We start from the raw sequence: 26,095 nt of genomic DNA, 5'->3' as shown, positions 1-26,095 counted from the left end.
CGCAGGCTGGCAGCAGACCTGAGCTAGGAGTAGAATACAGATCGCTCTAGCCTCAATCCAGTGCTTTGTACACTAGACCACACTAATCATGTACACTTCTTTAAAGGGGAGCATGGAGCCTGAACACTTTCCTTTTAAATACTAACTGAAATGTATTTTTCCCAAATGATGGAATTCCTTCAGGTCCATGTGCCAGAGTGCTGTTTGGGAATGAGGAGGATTTCTAGTTTTTTAATAATTAAAGTTTTGCTCATAATACAGACTTTAATAAAGCTTGCTAGCAGGCTTTAATATAGATATATTAATTGTGATATTCCCAAATTTCAAATGAGTTCTAAATTTGGGATTATTAGGTAGAGAATAGCCATATTGGTTCTGTCTATAACATTTGAAAAATCTCTTGGGGGGTAAAGCAGTCTCATAAATATGTTGGACCTAACATACTTGAATTGGACTGGAAAGTCTCACCCTGATGATTCTAACTGATATTTACTATTCACACGTACTTGGTAGTCTGAAGGGGAAGAGGCACTTTTGCTTCACAGAAATAGAACTGAAGGAAAGCCTCTTTGCTGTGGATAACATTGCAATTGGTATGTACGTAAAGAATGTAGGCGCATATCTGCAAAGGCATGTACATGGATTCCAATGGGAATTAGAGGCCTAGAGGGGAGTTAGATGCCTACATTATTTGTGGGGCTTAATTTTTATTGACATGAAAGGGATTTGTGTAACATTTTTTGTATTTCCCCTTATCACTGTGTTTAAAATACATTACTTTACTACAATAATAAGTGGAATTGCTACCTCAAAATAAGGCTTAGAGACCTAATCTTATGCTACCTTATAATTATGTAAGCATTTTGACTGTTGTAGGGAATGCTTGCATGGATTTTGTTTGCTGGATTGGTTCTGGGTGTGAATAGGCTTTGCATGATATATGCAAGTTATTTAAAAATACTATAAGAAAGGCCAGTTACAGTAGGGGCATGGAGAGGAAAATAGATGCCTGGAATATAGAACTCTGTCAGGATAAGAGCTCTGGAAGCATTATGAGAACCAAGTTCATTCCTTAGTTTAGTATGGCTTTAAGTACCCCTATAGGCTTTTACATGTCTGAGTTCGCGGTTTTTAAGAAATACCCTTCCTTTTTGTTCCTGTACAGATATGAATACCACTGGGCAGATGGGACAAACATAAAGAAACCAATTAAGTGCTCTGCACCAAAGTACATTGATTACCTGATGACTTGGGTCCAGGATCAGCTGGATGACGAAACTCTTTTTCCATCTAAAATAGGTAAAGGCAAACAGTACAACTGGAAAACTGCTGTAAAGAAATATTAATATGACTAGCGTTGTAAAGCTTTTTAGTTGGTATGTGAACTTATAAGAAGGAACAAATCCTACTTCTGCCTCCCAAAGTTGAATAGACAAATAGTTGTAAATGGCTGATATAAGTTTCTTTTTAAAAAATTGTTAGTTGAAGTAGGGCTGTCAGAATAACTTATTAGTGTGGTGAAAGATGCTTTTATTGGGTTTAGATATAATTTGGGTGCCAAATGAGAGACATGATACACAACTGAGAAATCCTGAACAAAAACCTGCTATGATTTAGGGTATAGAAAAGGTCATTTTTGTTTAACAAGTGACTGTTGGGTTTTGTTTTGTTTTTTAAAGCTTTCTTATTTCAAAAGAGGGGGAGGACTTTTCCTAATCAAAAAAGAAAAAAGGAACAGTGACCTTGGTGTCTTTGGGAAGACTATAGTCACTATTCAGAAAAGATGCATAGTCCCAAAGTCTGATTTGTGGCTTGAGCATGACTATAGGTAGAACTTGGTGATTTCAAGAGAAAGTGGCAGTGTTTTGTGGATTAAGGGAATTTCTTGAAATTCATGGCACAACTCAGCTGCTTAAAACAAATTTAAAAATGTGCCCTGGCTAGTATGTTTTGCTATGCTTAAGTAAAAAGAATGAACTTAAAATTTTTGCTTTCCAGAAGACTAATGCATGCTGCTTGTTCTGAAGCTCAAAATTTGCAGGAAAGGCTTGTATCTCGAGGTATCTCCCATTCAACTGTATATGAAAGCCAGTTGTGGAAACAGGAGGGGAAATATCTTAGTTGCCTTTTGTTTTTGTGGCAAGGGTCTTTGGGTAAATCTGATATCTTTTATTAGACCAACTCAAACAGTTGGGAAAGTTCTTCTTGGCAGGCTTTTGGGTTTAAATACCCTTCATCAGGCTGAGGAAGCATCTGCAGTTGGTGTATGCTCTTCCTGGATATAGTAAAGAAGCCAGAGTTTTTGTGAGTTGTTTCAGAAAGGCACGATAAACCTGTAACAATGGAGAAACAGACAACATGTTAGGAATAAAGCTTTTTGTGCTTGCTTGTACATTGTTTCAGACTTACTTACACAATGAATCTGGCTTGTGTCTTTTTGTATAAGAACACTTTCTTCTCAACTATCCCCAGCAGGTGGAGACATAAGACTAGATTACAACAATGAAAATTTCATGTTGTATCTGTTCAGTAAATAGGAAGGAAAAATCTTTTTTTAGTATTCATAGTAATGTTAGTACTAGTGATGATTAGATATTTATATTACGGTAGGACTCAGAGGCCTCAACTGAAACTGGGACTCTGTTTTTCAGGATCCTGACACATTTATAGTCTCTCTTTTTTTCTTTTTCTTTTTTTTTTTTTATAGGATGCTAGACTGTATTTTGAAAATTGTGAAAGACCTTAAGGATCATAGTGACATAAGCAACTAAACCTGAGTTCCCAGTATGATGGAGTTGCTAATACAGCAAATGTGATGTTGCATTGCTTGAATTAGAAATACATTGAGTTGAAGTAGGCATGTTTTATTACCACAGTATTAGGAGTCAGTTACTTGCATCTTGGTCCAGTTCTGGTATCCGTATTTCAAAAAAAGATTTGCACAAATTGGAAAGGGCTCAGAAAAGAGCTGGCCAAATGATTGGAAGTCTGGGGAGCATGTTGTGAAATGAGAGACTAATGGACCTTCATCTATTTAGTTTATCCAAGACATAGTTAAGTGCTCATGTAGGCACTCAGGGTGCCTGTACATGTGCTAGGAGGCTGCTCTGACATGCTGTAATTACTGTGAGGTGGAGCAAACTTGGTTAACTGAGTCTGCTGGAGCATGCTAATTAGTGCACTCCAGCCAGTGTCTGTCTCATGTATCAGCAACCCCGTGCCTCAAAATGGCAGTGGGGGGTGGTTTAACTAAAGCTTGTTCAACAAGCTTTAGATAGTGTCTCCATCACCATTTTGAAGACACTGATACATGAGACACCTTCAGGCACTTTTAATTATAGTTTCATAGTTTCTAGGGTCGGAAGGGACGTGAGTAGATCATCTAATCCTGCCCCCCACCATGGCAGGAAACAATACTGGGGTCAAACAACCCCAGCAAGATGTTCATCTAACCTCCTCTTAAAAACCCCCAGGGTAGGAGCCAGGACCACCTCTTTTGGAAGTTGGTTCCAGATCCTAGCCGCCCTGACCATGAAGTCGCGCTTCCTGATATCTAGCTTAAACCTGCCCTCTGCCGGCTTGTGACCATTATTCCTGGTCACTCCTGGCAGTGCACGGCGGAACAGTGACTTCCCCCAGTGCCTGCTGATCCCACCTGACTAGTTTATAACGTGCCACTAAATCCCCCCTCAGCCTTCTCTTGTGGAGGCTGAGCAGGTTCAGGTCCCATAGCCTCTCCTCATAGGGCCTGCCCTGCTGTCCCTGGATCATGCGAGTGGCCCTCCTCTGGACCCTCTCTATGTAGTCCACATCCCTCTTGAAGTGCGGCACCCAGAACTGGATGCGGTACTCCAGCTGTGGCCTGACCAGTGCCGCATAGAGGGGGAGGATCACCTCTTTGGACCTGCTCGAGATGCATCTGTGGATGCATGACAAGGTGCGGTTGGCCTTCCTGACTGCCTCCCCACACTGCCGGCCCATGTTTGTCTTGGAGTCAATGATGACTCCAAGATCCTTTTCCGCCTCCATGCTGACAAGAGGGGAGTTCCCCAATCCTAGGTATGGTGTCAGTTGTTCCTTCCCAGGTGCATCACCTTGCACTTGTCTGTGTTGAATCTCATCCTATTCACATCCGCCCACCCTTATAGCCTGTCTAGGTCTGATTGAAGCCTGATGCTACCTTCTAGTGTGCCCACATCCCCCCACATCTTCGTGTCATCAGCAAATTTGAACAGGGTGCTTTTTACCCCCTTATCCAAATCGCTGATGAAGATGTTGAACAGCGCGGGCCCGAGGACCAAGCCCTGCGGAACGCCACTGCCCACGTGCTTCCAGGTTGAGAAGGACCCATCCACCACCACCCTCTGGGTGCAGCCCTCCAGCCAATTGGAAACCCAGTTGACTGTGTGGGTGTCGACACCACAGTCCCCCAGTTTCTTAGTGAGAACAGGGTGAGAGACAGTGTCGAAGGCCTTCCGGAAGTCCAGGAAGATGATGTCCACTGCTACCCCTGCATCTAATGATCTGGTAACCTGATCATAGAAGGCCACCAGGTTGGTCTGACAGGACCTGCCACTGATGAACCCGTGTTGGTTGCCCCTAAGCATGCAGTCCCCAGCTGGCCCCTCCTGGATGTGTGCCAGCATAATTTTCTCAAACAGCTTGCCCAGGATCAAGGTAAGACTAACTGGCCTATAGTTTCCTGGGTCCTCTTTCCTCCCATTTTTGAAGCTTGGAAACACGTTGGCCCTCTTCCAGTCCTCTGGGACCACACCAGAGCACCACGAGTACTCGTAGAGCCGTGCGAGGGGTCCTGCAATGACCTCGACCAATTAGAGCTAGAGCAGCTCTTGGAGCCACTCTAATTAAAGCGCCCCTCCCCACCTCCAGAGCACGTGCTAAAACGCTCTTACAGACCATGATTAGAAGATTTCTGAGCTGAGAGCTCTTTAGTGGAGTAGACTAAAGCTGGGGTTGTATCCCTGGGGATACTTGGGAAGCTGCAGCAGTGGCACGGAGAAGCGGGGGCACTTCTGGTATTGCCACCAGTGCTTCTGGTTTCATGCTGTGTGTGGGGGATCCCCCCCCACACACACACACTCATCGACTGGCCGGCCGCCAGGGATATGCCAACCAAAAAAGGTTGAAAACCCGTGGACTAAAGGATAAAAGGATCCAGTAGCTGGAAGATGAAGTTATACAAATTTAGACTAGAAATAAAGTGCTTTTTTCCCCCTTTTCTTTTTTTTATTAATAAGGGTAGCTTAACCAATGGAACAACCCACCAAGAGAAGGGGAGAGTCATTATCACTAGACGTCTTTAAATTGAAAATGGATGCCTGTCTAAAATATATTTGGGCTCAGCTGGATGTTACATGCTTAATGTGGAATCATTAAATAAAATTAATTACCTATGATATGCAGGGAGGTCAGACTAATGTATCATAGCTTCTGAAGCCATGAAGGTGTGATCTTTGTCTCAGAAAATTTTCTATATCGGTTCACTGTTTTGTTATTTCTAGGTGTTCCTTTCCCAAAGAACTTCATGTCTGTGGCAAAGACCATTCTAAAGCGTCTCTTTAGAGTCTATGCTCACATTTACCACCAGCACTTTGATCCTGTGATCCAACTGCAAGAAGAGGCACATCTTAACACATCCTTCAAGCACTTTATATTTTTTGTTCAGGTAAGTTAGCTGAGTCAAGATTGCCTTCTACTATGAGGAAAGGATATATTAGAAATGGTGACTGTAAAATCTGCTCTTCTGAGCTTTCTAGCAACTGATATTAAACTACCGTATTGGTATTCTTATCCATTCTTACAAAAAGTTATTACTATATGTTTTTTATTTGGTTGGTTGGTTTTTTTAATCAAATTAAAACTTAACTTGTAGCCAGTAGAAGAGGGGAAATTGAAAACAGGCAGCAAAGAATGTATTTATTCAAATGTTATTGGAAGAAAGAACAACCTCTTTAGGGGGGAAAACCTTGTCTTGAGTTGCAGTTGGGTGAGATTTTTATGCAGAATACAATCTTGAGCCCTGAAGAAAATATCAGTATGCTTTTTGGTTGTGAAGTAAAATATTCTAGATTTTTTAATATGGGTGCTTGTCCATGAGGCACTTGGGTACAGATTCCAATCCTTTTAACACAGGCTAGTAAACAGCACTCAGATGGTAATAATATTTAGTTGTGGTGACCTAGATTGGATCTGAACTAATGCCCTAGAAGTAAAATGTTGGCTATGTTCTACCTTACCTTTATGGATTCAATTTGTTAGTTGACAGTCATTAACAGGTAAGCCTAGACTTGAAGGCCTCAAACTGCAGAGTAGCTTTATCTAAATAAAATTCCTACTGTATACGTGAAATGTTATTAATGCTACATTAAAATGGAAGTAAAATTTGTGTGTGTGTTTTTTTTGTTGTTGTTTTTTTAAACCTTTAGGAATTCAACCTTATTGACAGAAGAGAACTTGCTCCACTTCAAGAATTGATTGAAAAACTCACCTCTAAAGATAGATAAAAGGAGGTGGATTTGTGCAAACCACTTGTTTCTTTAAGCAAGCATGTGATATGTTTTGGGGTCTTTTTTTTTTTTTTTTTAAACAAAACAAATGTTGTTCTGTTCTTACAGGCAGCCAAGATCAATTCTCTGTGCTTTTATTAGGGGAAATCTTTTTGTCTTTTAGTGACACACAGTAAATGGCTTGTTTTATTGTGGATTTTTTAACACATGTTGAGTGTTTTATAAAGGAAATATTCTTTGGTGGGGAAATTGACACTGCTGGTGGATAGGTCTGTATTGTGTCAATTGTAGCCCATTCTCATGAAGTCCCTAGAAGACTTACATTCTCTAAGTGCCTTGGCAGACTCGCTTCTGAGGTGCAAAGCACATACCGTACTGAACGTTGCTGGAAACAGAATATATGAACTAATACCCAGGACACTTACTGATGCTTGTTTTAGAATTTATATATATCTATATCCTTAAACTAAAAAAGCCATAACATACACAGATGATCTCCAGCTTTTAATACAATGTATTCTTTTTTTATTTTAAGAGATGAATATGCAGCTACTTAAAACTAAGTAGATCATGTCCTAATAATGTAGCTGAAGTCAAAGGTTTCAAAACTATAGAGAACCCAGGATGACAGAGGGCCAGCTATCCATCCTACTATTTTCATCTCTGAGGTACATATTTATTCTGTTGTTGTAAATATCAATTCAGGCCAGTCAGTTTTATAAGGTTAAACACTTCCCTCTATAAGGCTTCGTAGCATTTGTCAGATGGGCCATGAGTTTGCACAAATATATTTTCAGTGAGAAAAGAAAATACACTTCTTCACCATCAAAAATGACAATTTGGTAATACTAAGGTATTGTCTGAAATCCACTGTAGTAATGAAACACAAATTTAAAAATAAAAAGTCAACTTTATGGTAGAACTCAAGTTCTCAGGCTTTTTCACAATGAAGAACATATACATTAATAGAAAAAATGTCTTGTGGACTATGTCCCATTTATAATTGCACACGTTCCCTCTCTTTCATTATTGCATGACTTCTTTTTGGCAACTACATCACTTGTTTACATGGGAAAAGTAATGGTTGCAGTGCATTGGTGTACTTTTATCAGTCTTTAGTCTTTCTGAGAAATCTTAATCACAGCATCTCCCTCTCTTTCCCCCTGCATGCTCCAGTCTGCTTTATTCCTCCCTTGCTCCATTGCCTTTTCCTCCCCCTCTGGCCTCATTTCTCTCAAAGTGGAAAGAAGGAGAGCCAGTACTGCATGACTTACCAGTTTCCATGATGGTCAACAATTACATGGAAATCTGTCATATTTATGTGAAACTGGAGTTTCCCCCTCCTCACAAATTTAATTTTTTTTTGTTTTTAATTTGTGCATCTTCCATTCTGTCAAGATTTATACTAGCCTTTGGGTTCAAATAAATATTTAAGCACTGCCATCTGTCCCTTCCCCCCAGCCCTCCCCAGTATCATGAATATAATTGCCTTAAAGTGGTCATAGTGTAGCAGCAGATGAAACCTGAGTTTTGCAAGACCACAAATTTTTATTACAGTTTTAGTATGAAAACCATACATTGACCCACATACATGAGAACTCTTGGTGATCTTTAGCTGAGCCTGAGTTTAGTTTGTGATGGAGGAGAGCAGTAGTGCATGTCTTTTTAAGTTATCATATAGATATTCTTCATAGTTCTTTGACATACAGTCTTGACTTTGGTTAGGAAAAGACACAATTACACTTGTGAGTAGTCAGCAAAATGTATAACTGACAGCTTAGTTTGCATATAAAAATAATAAACTCTTAAACTGTGGCTATGTTTTCCAAAACTGAGATGGGAAAATTCCATTACTTAATATTGTTCCTTTTTGTAAAATCCAGAGTTTAAAAACAAAATCTTTCCTTTTCTCTTTCTAAACAAATGTTGTCCACCAACTGGGTGAAAGGTTTCTAATTCATCAAAAGTGGATATTAACTACATCTTCTTTCTCTGATTACCAGTATCTGGTCTTATAACTGAAGATGGCTCTTGAGAGTTCAGCTATGCACTAGAAAACTCACATACTTAATTGTTTTTCAATCATAGGAAAACTCCAGATTTCCTGTTAGATGTTATAAAGTGGCAAGAGAAGCTTAGGTTACCAATGTTCATAGTGCTGCTAAGCACTGATTTTGTTAACGTGACAGAGTGGATTTTGGCCAGCCCCCCCCCTTTCCCCTCCCCCACAAACCAAACAAACAAAAGCCCCCCCCACAAAACAAAGCAGAAGCTTTTAATAATATTGTTATATTTGGTCATTGTTCCTTCACTTTATGAAAAGGCCTGCTAAGGTATCTACAATCCTAGAGTGTATCTGGGTTGATTTATGAATTTCTAGGTCTAGTGAAAGTCCAGTATCTGACTAGTCTTAAATATGAACGAATGGGGGTGGTGTCTATTCTTTCCCTTTCATGATATATCAGGGCCTGTAAAATGTTTTTAAAAACGTGGGGGAGCAAAACTGCTTTTCCGTTGCATTAGAACAGGGCTGTCCAAGTTTGGTGTGGCTGGGGTTGCATACTGTGTGGGCTTTACATTATATGAGTGGCCCCCCTTGGAATCTCTAGTGGTGTCCTCTCACCCCGTTAGAACCTGCCCATTGTGGGCTGCAGTATATCACCTTGGGCAAGTGCCAATCCACCTGCCTCTCACTCAGGTGTTTGGGAAAGAGGGGCATCAGCATGCCTGTTCCCATCTCCCTCCTACCATAAAAGGGTAGAACTTATATCCAGTAAGACCCTGGGAAACTTGGTGATACTCACCTAGGCACAGCAGCATAACTTATTGTCTTGTATTACTTCCTTGCATGTGTAGGTTCCTTAGGAGTCTTAAAACATGTAAAGTGGTTGATTTAGCTGATTCAGATACTATATAGCTAGAGTTTTGAAACTGGAATTTTATCTATAGATCTGCTACAGTTTGAGGCCCTTTCTAGGTCATGGATAATTAACTCCATAGACTCCATGGCTCTTTAGAACTTTTATTTGGGCTTAAAGAAGCACATAAAGACATCTACATGATTACTCCTAAAATGTTCCATTTTTAATTGAAGAATATTTGGTTTTGGATCCTGGGCCTTTTTTTTGCTTTAATGTGAAGAACACTTTAGATCTGAAAAATGGGAGGTAGTAATAGAAATACTGACAAGCTTTTAACTGAAGGCATAAATGATACAGCTTTCAATAGCTAGCTGCATGTGCATTATTATTTTTCATTTTAACTGAAAACTGCTTTGCTGGGTTTAATCTAATCGATACTGGTTGACAGACCTATGTGGGTGTTCAGTTTTTGCTAGAGACATTTTTTTTTTTTTTTTTTACCATTGACAGCACAAATCTTGCATCTCTAGAAGCCACTAGACTTAACCCCAGTGCTGTGCTGCAAATCCATCTAAAAAACATCAGGCAGAGAAAGCACCTTCAATTTAAAGTGAAAGGATGGGTTTGACATTATGTACAAAAGATGTTTAAACAAAGTAAAAAGTGTGTATGGGGGGGGAACACTGTTTTCTTGCAGGTATGATTGAACTTTTTGAAGAGTGTTGCATGTAAAATGTGTTCTTTATAAAACCCAAAAATAAATAGATTAGAAAGTTTTAAATATAATCTAGAATCTCAAATGTCAAAAGCAGCAATTTGCAACAGTGGCAAAGCAGCAACAGTTTTCATTTTTAGAGTTCACTTGTTCTGGAAATGTGATCTTTTCCAAACAGCTGTGTGTGAAAATTCAGGGACATCTGCAATTCAGATACTCTTAAATTTTAGAATTTAATATGTAGAGTATTAGTCTTACACAGGCAGTTTATTTTTCTGGTATGTTTGGTACTTGCTAGAAACTTATTTTTTTACACTAATTTCTAGATATGTAATAAAAGTCTGGAGATCACCGTCTGACAGAAAGCTGTTTGAATACACTTTAATAATTCTGCTACACTTGAAAATAACAGCATTGAACATACTGATGCAGGGCATAAGATAGAGTATCCTTACACTGTTACACTGTTATGGTTGCAGTTTTTATTTTTTTAATGTTTTTTGCAAATGACTTGGGACCAGAAACTCAAGTGTGTTTACTTACAGAGCATGGGCATATCAGAATACTAAGTGAAAATCATTTTGTTTTTCAACCTGAACTGAGATCTAGTGAACTTGTTAGCACAAGGGTATCTTTTTTTTTTTGGTGGGGGGTGGGATGGGGGGAAGCATGCTATTCTAGCATGCTTGTTAAGGGATGCTCCCTTTGGTATTTCATTGCTTTTGATATTGAAACAATGGAGCTTTAGACCTTGTTGACATTAGGAGTAGAAAAGTATTACCCATATGCCTCCAGTGTGGGTTAAGACCTTGCAAAATAATAAGGCTCTTAACAGGTTTTTCTGTATTTTAGCTACCAGCATATATTGGACCATTTTAATGATTTGGGTTGTAACTTCAGGAGTGATCTACCTCAAGATGAGACAGGCCAAAACTCACAGCTTCATAAACAGGTGTGACACTTAGAAGACAGCTGTGTTCTGCATCTTATGCTAGTGGTGAATTTGGTCCAAGGAGTATTCATTGGTAGTTAAATTCTGATCACAGAAATTGTAACTTTTAAGATCTTTCATATTCAAGTCAGGGATCCAAGTTAATTGTGCAAACAGAGAAATTGTGCCACATTCTGATGTTGCTGGTAGCTGAATTGATGCTTAACACGATGGGTGAGGAGAGAGAACAATTTATAAAAGGACAAAAAGCCCGTCTGCAAGTGTCAAAGTTTCTTTTACTGCTTACTATGCAATGTAGAATTTGAACTTTTTCATTTACCTTAAGATAGAGAACAGAGGCACTGTCCTTATTTAGTATTTTCAAACTGAACACCCCCTCTCACTTCACAGGTAAGATACCTATTTGCTGCTATTGACTTTACTCACCATCCAGTTTTCTCCTTTCTCTTTGTTATCTTCCCTCTTGCCCTGTATCACCATTCATCATTTCAATGAAAAACATTTCATTTTGGAATGTTTTATTATGGCAGCCAATACTGGTGTTTACTTTTCCCTTCTCCCTTGGAGTGCTATATTACTGTATGTAAAACATCAGTTTTCATTTGGACTGTTTTAAAGCTGCAGCTTGAATGTGGACTGCCTGTTTCTTTCACTGAAAAGAACCCTTGCCGTTATTTAGAACCTTGTTTTCTTGATTGGTAACTTCAGTTGTTACAGGTTTTGTTTTTGTTTTTTGTTTGTTTGTTTTTTTTCCAAACTGCATTGCTGGAACCATTAGTGATGAGGTTTTAAAACTGTATAAAAGGTTTTGTTGATGTCTAATCCTTTTAAGTAGATAACTAACATTGATCATTCTGAGTACAAAGCATCTTTTTATTTTCTTCCTTTCCCTAAAACATAATTTCTTTTTAATTTAAGATTTCAGAAAAAACTAAATTAAAAAAAAATGTGTTTGTTTTAGACTATGCTCCCTAAATTATTCATAGATTACTGTATTTTTAGGGGAAATTAATTTTTATAGCCACTAAACTGTACTCATTATTTTTGTACATGTGCAACTAGGACATTTTGGGACACAAGTCTTGGAGGGAACACTTAATTCTCTGCTCTTTTTACTATGTCCTATGTGCTTAAGTTGTGTTGCTAAAGACCACAGGAAGCAATACCTTGAGGTGCAATGGAGGCAACAAAGAATGCAATAAGTGAATGAGATGAGGAAAACTTTGTTGCTGGAGGCAAAAGGGATATTGCAAAAGCAACACTATAACCTTCATATTCACATCTTTAAACATCTTAAAGCAGCTGGAGGAAAAAATGTAAAATATGAAATGCCAGATGAGAACCTGTACTGTAAGCTAACTGTGCCAATATTGCTTCAGTTTGTAGTCATTATTGATTGATTATATTAATTTTAAATCAGAACAGCTTTTGATTAAAAAGAGAAGGTTGAATGTCTGAATCTGCAACATGTTTATTTGAGAGATGTAAATAATGTATACAGATTGTTGTATGTGATGGGAGGAAAAAATATTTAAATTCTAGGTTTTTTCAGTAAAACTGAATGCTGTTTATAAGAAAAAAAATAAATAGCTATGTTTGACCATGATTGTCTTTTTTTCTTCCCAGACTTGTTTTAACTTATTTCTTACTTATAGATAGAACTCAGTTATGTCTGTATATTGTGTACATATGAACATTCCACCTACAAATTAGATTTTGTAATTGCCTCACCTTAAGCTGTGAGTGTGTGTATTACAGGCAGACTTAATGGCAATAAAATAACCTGATATCCTTTCATTTCCTTATTTTATAACCTGAAGTATTAATTTAGAACAGGTGAGAGAACCTAAATAACTGGGGCCTAACACTGTACAGCTTGATAAAGAGAATACTGGCCCATGAACTGAAGTTTTAGCATCTATTTTTGGCTCAGCTTGAAGGATTTGTAATGGAGGCTTCCTCATGTAATTTGTCATAAGTCATATCCTTGTCTTGGACAAATGCATTCAATTTGTGCATTATCTGGGATTGAAATTTCTTTTTGTAACATATGGAATTCCATGGAAGCCACCCACCCTCTTCTTTCCATCCACACAATAAAAGAAATGTCTCTTGGCCTTGTGTGGCCTTCACCCCTACAGGTAAGTGCTTCAGTCCCCAGACCACCTTCCTTTTACACTTACTCCTCCAATCCTCTATTTGGATTGTAAATTCATTAAGATAGGAACAACTCTTAGTTTATATATAGTGAGTAGCAATCTTGGGAGGGGACTTCTAGGCACTACTATTCAGCCAATAATAGATATTTGGTCAGATTAGGGTCACCTAAAAAAATCAAGAAAAGAAAAATGAATCTCAGATGTTGAAAAATAAAAATGGCAAATATAGCCCATAGTGCAATATCTGATATGGTTATTATATGAAACAGTTGGCTGGGTGCCTTCAGATTGTGCTGAGTATCTAGTAAAAAAACGTTGCCTTGTATAGGTCCTGCTGAAGGCCTCAGCTTCCATAACTTAAAAATCCAACTTAATCTCAAATGTTAGGCTTACAGAAAGGATGTACTGTTTTGTAGAGACTGGTGCCACCTACACTTCATTCACAGATAGGGAGATGTGTTTTGATGAACTTTTGTGTTGTAACTACACGACTGCCCATCAGGGACATCACTTTTGATCTTTTATGCTAATTAATGGGAAATATATATACAACTTCCTAAAGGAAGTTGTTTTTGGATTTTTAGGGATTTTAATATATTCTACAATTACATTCAAACAAGCTCACTTAATCCCATTTTGTTCAAGGCCAAATCACACCTTGGTTCCATTACCTTTTAGAAAGGTGCTGACTTTAAATTCTTGCATACACTTAGCCATTATTTTAAAAGTTTAAGGTTTTATGTGAAGCTTTATAAGGGAACCTACTATGCAACAGTTTAAACAGCTTTGATGAGAACTATGCTTTTTAAGAGAGCTACTTAAAACCATAATGCTATTTTAGTCCATCTGTGCTTTTGTAATCCCTTCAGTAAAACTTCCTGTTGCAGGAACTAATATGCACGTAAGCTTTCAGCATTTAATTTGTAGACTTCAGCATCTGGATACATCTCTCAACAAATCCTACTATTAGGGTCAGCACAAAACACACCAGAAATAAATGCCTTGCTGAAAAACTGCAACTACAGTAGGCCAAGTATTGTATTCCCTTTGTTAATGTTCCATCTTCATGCTGATATCCAAATTAAAGGACAGAGTTTATCTGCAGTTTTGATGTGAAATTTGAATTGTTCTTTTGGTAGAAATCAAAGGAGTTGCTAACAATACTTTAACATATTAGCTTTATTTAAAAACAAATCACATGTGCATTTTAAGGATGACATTGGGATACCAATCCAGGGAGATTAAATGAAGTGAAGTAATCTAGATCCTGTTGGAGTCTAAGCACTCAAGATTTACCATCTTCTAAATGCTCAAGAATGGTATCTTATCTTGAAAGCCAGACTTACTGCATCATTAAAAAGAAAGGAGTGGGGGGGACCTGGCACATTTTATCTGAGAAAGAAATCCTTTGAAATTGGAGAGCAGTCTCTTGATGCAGATTATGTGAATTAAATCCTTTTCCTAGATATAAATGGGCATTGAAATGGACCAGCTTCATTAAAGCATATTCGAAAAACAGTTTTGTAAATGAACTTGGTCAGTATCTGTAATAAGTTGATAAGGATTTGGGAGCCAGGTTATGTAGGAAGACAGCATAAAGGTTTTACCTGTGTGAGCACTCAGTCATCTCTTACCCTGTTTAGGCTTCTGGAAAGTTTAGTTCAAGCTGGACATGCTCACAAATTTAACGCAGCTATAAGTAAATTATTATTTGTATTACTATAGTGCAGGGGTGGGCAAAATACAATCTGCAGGCTATATCTGGCCCAGGGGATTAAATGTGGCCTGCAAAAGGTACCTTAGCCCTGCCTGACCTAGCCACAGGAGGCTGCCTGGGCTGCGGTGCATGCAGGTGGCCCCAACACCTCCACGTATATGGCAGGGCAGGGACAGCATGGCTGCCAGACTCAACTTCCAGCAGCCACCACCACTGCCCCATCTGTGCCACACCCACAGCCAAGGATGCCAGACTGAGTGAGTCTTCACAGAGACCAGCTCAGGGCCTTTGTGGAGACCAGCCCAGGACCCCCACAGGCAAGGCATGCTCAGCCAGGTAGATGGAATGGGGCTGCCAGTGGGTGGGGAGTGGCATTTGGGAATGGAACAGGGAGGCCAGGGCCAGGGCAGGGATTATGGGGAGGTGACAGCAGAGTGTCAGCACCTATCACAGGGAAGTGCAGGGAGTGTATCATGGCTCTGCCCCAGGCCCTGGCCCTGCGCTGTCACTTTCCCCCCCAGCCCTGTCTACCTGTTCTGCTCTCAGATGCCACTGCCCACCGACCTAGGGTTTCCAACCAGATTGGCTAGGGGGCTACCAGAATCGGCATCAATCTTCCGGTGAATACTGAAAGCAATCCAGGAGATTTTAATACGATATTATATTATGTCATGTTGTGGTAGGGGGGGAAATCTGGAACAGCTTCAGTCAGAGCTGGCAACCCTACACCTACCTGCAGCCCCATTCTATCCACCCAGACAAGTGTGCCCTGCCAGTGGGGGTCCTGGGCTGGTTTCCATTGAGACCCTGCCTTTCTGCTACATCCAATGCCCCTGGCAGTGAGTAGGCAGATGGGTCTGGGGCCAGATGGGATCAGTTGCCCTCCCAGTTAGGCTGGGTCAGCACCCCACTCTTCTTTTTCCTGCTCTGCCCCCCAAGCCCACAATAGCTCACCAAAATTCCTTAAGTGGCCTTCCACCCAAATAACTGCTTACCCCTGCCAATGTGGCTAGAGGTTGAGAACTATGTTGTATTGTAGTTCTTGCACTTCCCCTCCTTTTGGAACTGTCCTGCCTGTATTAAAGAATGGAGTCAATTCCCGCTTAATGCTCTTAATTGGTTCCAGGAAAACTGAGCATTAAGCAAAACCCATTTCCCCATAGAACTTAATGTAAACAGAAATAACTGGTTACTTCTGCTTCTTGCCATAGCTTCTCACTATCGCCACTGCCTCTCCCCACCCCTTCACCTGCCTGCCTCACGCGACAGCCCACACTCTGTGCTCCTGTTGGCTCTGGCACCACAGGGCCTTGCACTCATGCTTCTCTCCACCGCCACTTCTCCCCACCCCGCTGCCCACCAGCTGCTCTGGCACCATGTGCCAGCCTGAGCCTCCTGCTGCCCCACCCTCCACAGGGCCCCTGCTGACCCTGGCCCCGTGGCACCAGCGCAGGCTCCAAGCTCATGCCTGCCCTCCCACCCACTTGCTGTCACTCACTGCTTCTTGCTGCTGCTTTGCTGAGTGCTATAACAAAACTGGGTCAGTACTAAATGAAACAAGGTATGGATTTTAAATGAGAGCTATAGTGAGATAGTACTAAGTGGGGGTTGCCTGTATAGGGTTGTCCAACATATAAGCGGCCAGGGGTTATATGAGTGGAGGCCACAGGCCCCTAGGCTGCATTCCCACCCTGCTTGCACCACTGTATGCAGGGCCCTTCCTCCCACTACTGTACAGGAACCTTCTCCCCTGGATGTGGGACCTCTTGTCCCGATATACTGAGCCACAGGCACCTCTGTCACTTGACTGTGTTGCACTGCCCATGAGTCAGGCAGGAAGTGGGAGCCCAGAATCCCAGCGGCTATCGCAGCTAGGTGGGAGCCCAGGGGCTATAGTTTAACCCCTTATGGCCTGTATGTGGCATCAGTTGTATATCCCTGCACTAAAGCAACATAAAGCATTGAAATAGTATACATTAATTTGTATTTTTTAAAGTAAATTTTGAAAAATAAGAACATAAGGGTCACACTGTGTCAGACCAATGGCTCATCTAGCAGCCCAGTAACCAGTCTCTGACAGTGAAAGAAGTGGATGTTAGACAGGAAAACCATTGAACCAGGTATTTCTAGAATTTTCTGTCCCCTATTCAGTACCCTTCCTGACATCTGACATTTATTTGGTTAGAGATACCAAAGGAAACATCTGCAAGGATTCTGTTCAATAGCTATTAATAGATCTATGTTCCATGAATGTATCCAGTCCCTTTTTAAATCTGGCTGGGCTATCTGCCTCCACTACTGCCCGTGGTAATGAATTCTACAAGTTAACTATACCTTATGTAACCCCCCCCCACCAAAAAACCCAAATAAAAGTTATGTAAAAAAAAAAAAAAGTTTCCCCTCTTATTAGTTTTCTTATTAGTTGGTCTCCTAATTTCAGCAGGTGCTCCATAGTTCTAGTATTCTCAGACTTGGGCCAACATTTCCCTGTTCATTTGATCCACACCCTTCAAAATTTCACCTATCATATCCCCTGCCTCCCTCTCCCCTCCCAGCATTCTTCTGTCCAAACTGGAGTCCTAGTCTTGGTCTCTCCTGGTAAGGCAACTGCTCCAGGCCCCTGATCATTTTGGTTGCCTTTCTCTGTACCTTTTCTAATTCTGCTACCTCCTTTTTGAGATGAGGGCCAGAACTGCACACAGCATTCAAGATTGTGGGCACACCATAGATTTGTATAATGGCATGATGATGTTCTGTTTTGTTTGCAATTCTCTTCTTAACAATATCCAACATTTTATTGGCTTTTTGATTGCTGCTGCACACTGAACTGATGTTTTTCAAGATGTATAATGACTCCAGGGTCTCTTTCCTGAGTCACAAGAGTTAGTTTGAACCCAGCATTGTGTAAACATAGTTGAAGTTATTTTTCCCTGGGTGCATTACCATTACACTTGTTGTAATTACCATTACCTTGCACTTGTTGACATAGAAGTTCATCTGCCTTTTTTTTGCCCACTTACTCAAATTGGTGAGATCTTTCTGCAGCTCCTTTCCATCATCTTGGAACTTGACTTCTGGAATAATTCGGTATAATCTGCAAATTCCCAAGTACCTTTCTCAAAAAGTATTTAAAAGATGAAGTGCCACTGACTTCCAATAGGAATTGCACCTCTACATATTTAACTGGTGAAAACAGGTCACTAAGAATTAAGCCTTTTCCTTTTTTTTCCAGGGGACAGCAGCTGCTAACCTGAGACATTCCAAGCTGATTATGTTCTGACTGATTTCAGCCAAATAGAGCTTTGGGTATCTGGCATATCTGATAGTTGTGTAATTATTCATTTGGATTCTTTTACTTCCTTGGCATTCTTTGAGGAATTGAGATTTTTTTTTTTCTGTTGCATTAATAGTTATCTGGGATGACTCTTGTATTTTAAGTAAATCTTGATTATTTTTCCATCATCCTTGACAGTCTGTTTCACCAATACATAACTGTGATGCTTCTGCAGGTTTTATGACTTAACCGACTGCCAGCTGTTGTCAGTTCTCCAATTGACTGGTTGCCTAGCTGCTAGTCTGGACAGTGGATTACCATGTCTGCCATAGCAACGTTTGATTTTATCTTCCAATTGCATACAAGTCTTATTTGCTGTGGTTTGAATAACTGAAGTCTTGTGAGAAGTAAACTGTGTCCCTTAGCAGCTGTCCTAGATAGAGAATGCAGCCCTGGTATTTATGTTTTTTTCAAATCCAACAGTGCTAGATATGGAACTTGGGTGTCTACAGAAGTGCTTCATGCAGGCTTTACAGCACTACAATTTAGAGCATTTTTATAGCACTATAAAGTTACAGTGCTCTTAAACATGACAGAAGTGCAGTGTTTTAGTGGGGGGCGGCCTCTGAGTCTCCCTGCACTTTTCAGGCTAGGAGTCAGGGGGTGCTCTGCAGCCTCCTGGGGCTTCTCCACTGGTCAGAAATTTGATCAGCATACGCAAATTATTTAAAGCACTGTAAGTTGCCGAAGTGCTGCAAAATACAGTGCTTCAAATCATTGGTGATGTGTAGGAGGTGCATGCAGGTGCACATGCACACCCTGTGATTGTACCCCCTGAGAGTGGCTGCTGCTGGTGGTGCCTGTGGGTGGTTGCCGATCGCGGGTCAGGGCTTGCCCCGCCCTCCCCTTCCCCTTCCCCGCTGACACTTAGGCAGCCTGTGGGAGCTCTCTGCTCGCCACAGCCGCACCCCTGCCACTGCCTGCGGGCAGTTGCCGTGCACCCCCAGCCTTAGGAAGCATGTGACGTTCATGCTTCAAATTTAATAGCTTATTTAACAATGGTTAATTTAAAGAGGTGTACCCATTTTTTAAATGCTGAAAAGCCATGCACTCTTGTTAAAGTACAGCAATAAAGTACTTTAAATGGTGAAAAAAGCAACTTGAGTGCATGCCCTTTATGTTTAGTTTTTGTTGGCAGTACTGCTCCTTCAGGCCTTGTCCACACACAAGTTATATAGAGTTTAAGTATATCACTATTAAGTAGATGAGATACTCTAAAATGCCAGTTTTTAAAACTGGAGTCTGTTTGCTGTAGTCAGAACCAAAGAATCAGGCCTGCTGTATACTGTAATTTTAATATGGCTGATTGCTGTCTTTTCTGCATATTCAGCAATTTCCAAATCCCAATGAATTTACAGTGATAATCCACTGTAAAATTGATTTTGACAACTTGAAAGAAATGTTTTCTAGTCTTTTACAATTGTCTCGTGATTTAATCATTCTACTTGATTGTTCAGTTAAAGTTCTATAAATGCGATTAGTGTCCTATTAAATACCAGAGATGAGCCTTTATACGTGCCTTTAAATTAAGACAGAAGGATGGCATTCTATTATTTGCTTTAGCTGTCCAAATTACTTACAGAAGACGCAGGAAGAGGAACAAATGCCTGTTTAGCCACATATCTAGGAGACTTATGCACATAATGCCCTACTCTGGGTTAGGTAGGCACGTGAGTAAAGGCTGTGCCTCTGTCTGATGCGTTTCTCAGCCTCCCCACTGGGGTGTCATGTGCTAGACCCTGTGTTCTATACCCATGAATGAACAGGAGGCCACTGTCAGGACCTTGCTCTACATAATTTTGCACACCAAATTGCATTTTTTTAGTTTGGGTCTTGACATACACCATGAGCACTAACTGCAAGAAAATTCAATTGAGTTCCATCTGTTTAAAAAATGGTCCCTGAATATTTAGCTACGTTCTTTTAATTTCCCATTTGCAACATGCTAAGGTCAATCATGTAACCTATTAATGAAACTGAACTACTGCATCTCTTCTGTCCAGTTTGATAAAGAAGTCAGGGTAGGAGTTGAACTAAAAATATCTCACCTAAAGATCAGGACAGAGAAGCTTCACTGAATATTCTGAAGATATTGTTGCAATGGGCACACTTACACAGATGTCACACCAGCTGGACATCAGTATTTGCTGGGAGTTTGAAACACCTTCTCAAAGTATGTGAAGGCATAGCCACTGAAAGGCAAAGGGAGTGAGGTGTAATTACAGATGCTTAGATGGAGCCCAGGGTATTGCAATTCAGCACAGCAACGTAACATTTAAGACATTCAACCAGTGACCAGGAGAAGGAATCTGAATTATGGCTCTTACATGAGGTTTGCTGAGGTCTCTAAATAACTAAGACAAGGCCTATGTTGCCCAGCTTGAGAATGAAGAGTGAAGAGCAAGAAGACAGGAACATGAAAACACTTTTTTTGTCTGCATGTAATGACACCTGGAACTATTATCTGTTACTCCTAGTGAAATGGTGTGGTGTGTAGAATCTCCAAATCATTGTTCCTTTGTGACTTTATATTCAGGAAGACAGCCCCAGCAAGGCTCTTGCATCTACATCGTAAGGAAATCTTGTATCCAGAGCTGTCTTTAGGGGTGGGCAACATGGGTAACTACCCAAGGCATTGTGATCGGTGGGGCACCAGACATGGTCATGCACATGTACATGTGAACAGCCCCATCCTCAGAGCAGTGCTCTTCACCAGCCAATCCCCACCCTAGCCAGAAGGAGCAGTGCCCCATCCACCCCACCCCACTGGCTCTAGCCACAGCTGAGGAGGAGCCAGGCCTGGCATGTGCAAGTTGGGGTGCCTGCTCGCCTGTCCACCTTACTCTGCACAGCAGTAGCAGTGCCTGTCAGCCTGCCCACCTGCCTGTTGCAACATGCTGCTCCACCTCCCTGTTGGACTGTGCCCAGTGTTCCTGCCTGCCTTCCTCTGACTAGTGGGGAGGGTGCCAAAATACAAGTTTGCTCAGAGTGCCATATTCCCTAAGGCCAACTCTGCTTGTATCATTAACCTATGGCAGTGGTTCTCAACTTCATTAGACTCAAGGTCTTCCTTAGAAAAATACTATTTTATTTTTCTGTAGTCCAAGGGAAAAAAAAGCAATTTGGGGAGTCCGGCAACAAAAATGGTTTGGGGGCTGGGGCACACGACTTCTGAGGAGGTTGAGGAAACTGGGCTTATTTAATCTCTGGAAGAGAAGACTGAAGGAGATTTAATAGCAGCCTTCAACCACTTGAAGGTGGGTTCCAAAAAGGACGGAGCTAGACTAGATGATCTCCAGAGGTGTCTTCCAACACTAATTTTCTGTGATTCTGTTGCAAAGAACTCAGAAAGACCTTGAGGTCAGGGTGTTTTTGGCATTATGTATTCCTATTTGAAATACCTGGGTTTATCCTGTGAAACAAGGGTAGGTGTTTGCACATGCAACAGTGTTAATACTGCATTATACCAAAGGATCTTGTGGGACCCAGGTTGAGAATCACTTACCTTGGTTACCATTCAGAAAGGTTGAGGCAGAAACAAACATACCAGGAAAAAAAGAGAATGAAGTGCCTACCCAGGAAGGAAAGAAGGTATAGCTGTGCAATGGGAAAACATAGCCAGGAAGCAATCCCAAACTCTTTTTTTCCAGGGGGATGCTAATTAGGAATCTAAACCATCCATCCTTGCCAACATAGGGTTGAGAATTGGAGTACACAGTTCGTAGAATCGTAGAATCATAGAAGTCGGGTCGGAAGGGACCTTGTAGATCTTCAAGTCCGACCCCCTGCCTGGGCTGCAGAAAAACTGGACTCAAATGAGTCCAGCCAGGTAGGCATCAAGCCTCTTCTTAAAGACCCCCAGGATGGGAGCCAGCACCACTTCCCTTGGAAGTTGGTTCCAGCTCCTAGCTGCCCTAACTGTGAAGTAGTTCTTGTGGATGTCTAATCTAAACCTACTCTCCAATAATTTGTGTCCATTATTCCTTGTTATGCCAGGGGGTGCTAGGGGAAACAGTGTCTCCCCCAAACCCTTCTGGTCCCCCCTAGTGAGTTTACAGACAGTCACCAGGTCCCCCCTCAGCCTTCTCTTGTGAAGGCTGAACAGGTTCAGGTCCTGCAGTCCTTCATTGTAGGGTCTGCCCTGTTGTCCCCGGATCATGCGGGTGGCCCTCCTCTGGACCCTCTCAATGTTGTCCACATCCCTCCTGAAGTGGGGTGCACAGAACTGGATGCAGTACTCCAGCTGTGGCCTGACCAGTGTCACACAGAGGGGGAGGATCACCTCCCTGGGTCTATTTGAGATGCACCTGTGGATGATGACAAGGTCCGGTTAGCCCTGCCAACCGTGACCTCACATTGTCAGCCGATGTTCATCTTGGAGTCAATAATGACTCCAACATCCCTTTCTGCCTCCGTGCTCTCAAGAAGGGAGTTTCCCATTCTGTAAGTGTGCTGCTGGTTTCTACTGGCCAAGTGCAACACCCTGCACTTGTCAGTATTGAAACGCATCCTGTTTTTGTTAGCCCACTCCTGTAACCTATCCAGATCTTGCTGCAATCTTTCCCTCCCTACTAGCGTGCTCACCTCACCCCCAATTTTGGTATCATCAGCAAATTTAAACAGGTTGCTTTTCACCCTGTCGTCCAAATCGCTGATGAAGAAATTGAACAGCACAGGCCTAAGGACTGAGCCCTGGGGGACTCGCTGCCCACTTCCCCCTAGGCTGAATATGACCCATCCACCACCGCCCTCTGAGTACGACCCTTGAGCCAATTTGCAATCCATTTGACTGTGTAGGCATCAATGCCACAGTTGCCTAGTTTTTTAATGAGGATGGGGTGTGAGACGGTGTCAAAGGCCTCGCTGAAATCTAGAAAGACTACGTCCACGGCGACACCTACATCCAATGCTTTTGTTGACCTGATCAGAAAAGGCAATCGGGTTGGTCTAACATGACCTGCCCCTAATAAAACCGTGCTGGTTGCCCTCGAGCATCCTCCCTGAAGCTGGCCCATTGCAGATGTGCTCCTTGAGGATCTTCTCAAAGAGTTTCCCTAGGATTGAGGTAAGACTGACGGGCCTACAGTTGCCTGGGTCCTCCCTCCTCCCTTTTTTGAAGATGGGGACCACGTTAGCTATCTTCCAGGCATCCGGCACCCGGCCCGAGCACCATGAGCGCTCGTAAAGCCGTGCCAAGAGCCCTGCAATAACCTCAGCTAGCTCCCTCAACACCCTGGGGTGGAGAGCATCTGGACCCGCTGACCTGAATGCATCTAGCCCCTCCAGAAGCTCTCTAACCCGGTCCTCCCCAATCTGAGGTCTGGAGGCGTTCCCCGCGAGTCCATCTGGCATCACAGCAGGGAAGTCCCGGTCCCTGCACAAGAAAATGGAGGTGAAGAATTGGTTAAAGAGTTCCGCTTTCTCCTCTGGCGCAACCATCAGATTGCCCAGTGTACTTTGCAGGGGCCCCACATTACCCGGTGCCTTCTTCATCCTCCCTATGTATTTGAAAAAGGACTTTTTATTATCCCTGATCTTGGACACTAATCCTAGCTCTATGTCCGCCTTAGCTTTCCTGACAGCTCCTCTACAGGCCTGAGCAGAGGAGGTATACTCCTCTTTGGAGATAGCACTTCCCCCTTCCATCAGGTGTACGCTGCCTTTTTGGCAATCAGGCATTCCCAGATGCCCTTGGTGAGCCAGGGGGGCTTTCGGGCACTCTTGCCCCCCTTGCTTCTTGTTGGGATGGAGACCCCATGGGCCCTGAGTATCGTTTCCTTAAGGAACGACCACTCGTCCTGAACACTGAGTTCCCCTGCCCTCAAGGACCCCAGCGCCTCTCCCACTAGTCTCCTCAACTTGTTGAAGTTGGCCCTCCTAAAGTCTAGGGCTACCGTCTTGCTGCAGGCCCTTGACACCCTGCACTGGATGGTGAATTCCAGCAAGCCATGATTGCTATCGCCCAGGTGGTCAAGAACCTGGAGGCCCCTTATCAGGTCATCACCTTTGGCCAGGACCAGGTCCAACAGGGCATTTCCTCTGGTGGGACCGTGCACCTCCTGAATTAAGTGGAGGTCCTGTATCTCAGCCAGGAACTTCCTGGAATGGTCCGTCCTGGCTGACTGTTCCTCCCAGCAGATGTCCGGGTAATTAAAATCACCCATGACAACTACATGGGTTGAGTGCCTCTGCAAGCTGGCCTAAAAATTCCCAGTCCAGCTCCTCCCCTTGTTTGGGGGGTCTGTAGTAGACCCCCACCATCAAATCGCTCTCCCCATGGCCCCCTCGAATCTTGACCCAGAGCACTTCAGCCTGCCCTTCGTCTGACCCCATTCTGCTGGCAGAGGATGTGTATTGCTCCTTGACATACAGCGCCACACCCCCACCTTTCCTTCCTTCTGTATCCCACCTGTAAGCCTATAGCCCCTAATGCTAACTGCCCAGTTGTGGGACGAATCCCACCACATTTCTGTTAGCCCCATGATATCTGGGTTTGAACTAGCTATTCTAGGGCGAGTTCCTCCTGTTTATTCCTCATACTGCAAGCATTGGCATATAGGCATTTAAGGCCTTGCAAGACTGTGTGTGCCACCCCCCGATTAGGGAGACTGTCTGGACCCGTTTTTTACCTTAGCACTCCTTGCCTTTGTCACCTGTGTTGCTCGGATGGTGTTTCCTTGTCTTCCTGCGGCCCCCTCCCCTGGTGAGGCTAGCTTAAAGCTCGCTGTACGAGATCAGCCAACCTGGAAGAGAAGACACGCTTGCCTTTAGGAGAGAGATGAAGCCCATCCCACCCCAGCAAGTCCCCTGCCCAAAAGCATGGCTCATTATCAAGGAACCCAAGGCCTGCCTGGCGGCACCAGCTGCGTAAGTGCCAGCTGACCTCACCAAGGCAGGCCTCATGTCGCCGTCCCTGCCTACTCACTGGAAGAGGAGAGGAAAATACCACCTGTGCCCCTGTCTCCTTCAGCTTGTCTCCCAGAGCCTTGAAATCCTTCATAATGCGGTCAGGGTTGCCCCTGGCCGCATCATTCGTACCCACATGGACGACAACCATGGGGTACTGGTCTGCAGGTCAGATGCAGGCCGGGATCCTTTCTGTGATGTCCCTGACCTGAGCTCCAGGTGTGAAGCAGGCCTGTCATGTCAAGGGGTCGGGCCGGTAGATGGGACCTTCCAGTCCTAGGATGGAGTCTCCGATGATAAGGACCCGGCATTTCTTCCTCCTGGTGTTCGCTCTCCGCCCATTACCTGTCCTGTGGGGAGTGGCATCGTCCCCGCTGGAGGCAATTCCACTGTCCTCCTCCATCACAGCTGCCAGGGCATCAAACCTGTTCCCCAGCTGAACCTGGGGACCTTCCACCACTCTAGGCCTAGGAGCTCTGGATTTGGGCACCTTGCTCAGGTTGGTGTGACACTGGGCAATCTGGTGGTTGCGCCAGAGAAAGAGAAAGGCAGATACTGGAGAGATGCACCAGACATCCCAGGATGCCAAAGAGAACTGGAAAATGCTCTGACAGAGTACTGGGAGCCTAGCCGCACAGGGGAAATTTCAAGTACGTGTTCAGGATTGCCATGGGATCCAGTCTTCAGCAGTCAGCCCCCTCGCGATGGGTGGACTCCGTATGGAGAAGTGAGGCTTGCCGATAACCTGAATCCAACTCCAAACTGTGTCCTCATTCTTAAATGCAAGCCTTTTGCAGAGGGTCTGTCCCATGAACACATGCTGTAAGCAGACTATCTGGGTTCTGGGGAGTTAGTTTCCACAGCCTAAAAGTTGGAGACAGCCAAGCTGGCATGACTGGTGCAACTGGAGGCTCTAGCAACAAG

At 42.8% G+C, this 26,095-nt stretch overlaps 1 protein-coding gene and 1 long non-coding RNA gene across 2 annotated transcripts in view; one reads left to right on the top strand and one right to left on the bottom strand.

Annotated features, from left to right (window-relative positions):
* The window catches only part of MOB1B (MOB kinase activator 1B), an 85,562-nt gene extending 73,763 nt beyond the window's left edge, over window positions 1-11,799 (top strand). The window contains exons 4-6 of the mRNA XM_090031972.1: window positions 1,166-1,299; window positions 5,523-5,686; window positions 6,447-11,799. Of these exons, the coding sequence (XP_089888098.1) occupies window positions 1,166-1,299; window positions 5,523-5,686; window positions 6,447-6,524 (376 nt within the window). The 3' untranslated portion in view covers window positions 6,525-11,799. The remainder of the gene's footprint in view (window positions 1-1,165; window positions 1,300-5,522; window positions 5,687-6,446) is intronic.
* Window positions 9,855-25,453, bottom strand: LOC149870997 (uncharacterized). Its single transcript, XR_016440168.1, has 3 exons — window positions 25,215-25,453; window positions 24,895-25,008; window positions 9,855-23,639 (listed from the first exon to the last, which is right to left on the bottom strand). It is a non-coding gene; the product is annotated as an uncharacterized LOC149870997 (long non-coding RNA).
* Between the last annotated feature and the right edge of the window lie 642 nt (window positions 25,454-26,095).

The sequence above is a fragment of the Crocodylus siamensis genome, chromosome 2 (genome assembly GCF_052110815.1).
Source record: "Crocodylus siamensis isolate JL-2025a chromosome 2, ASM5211081v1, whole genome shotgun sequence".
In the NCBI taxonomy this organism is placed as follows: domain Eukaryota; kingdom Metazoa; phylum Chordata; order Crocodylia; family Crocodylidae; genus Crocodylus; species Crocodylus siamensis.
The sequence above is the reverse complement of the archived record's forward strand: the minus strand, read 5'-3'. Positions and strand labels throughout refer to the sequence as shown.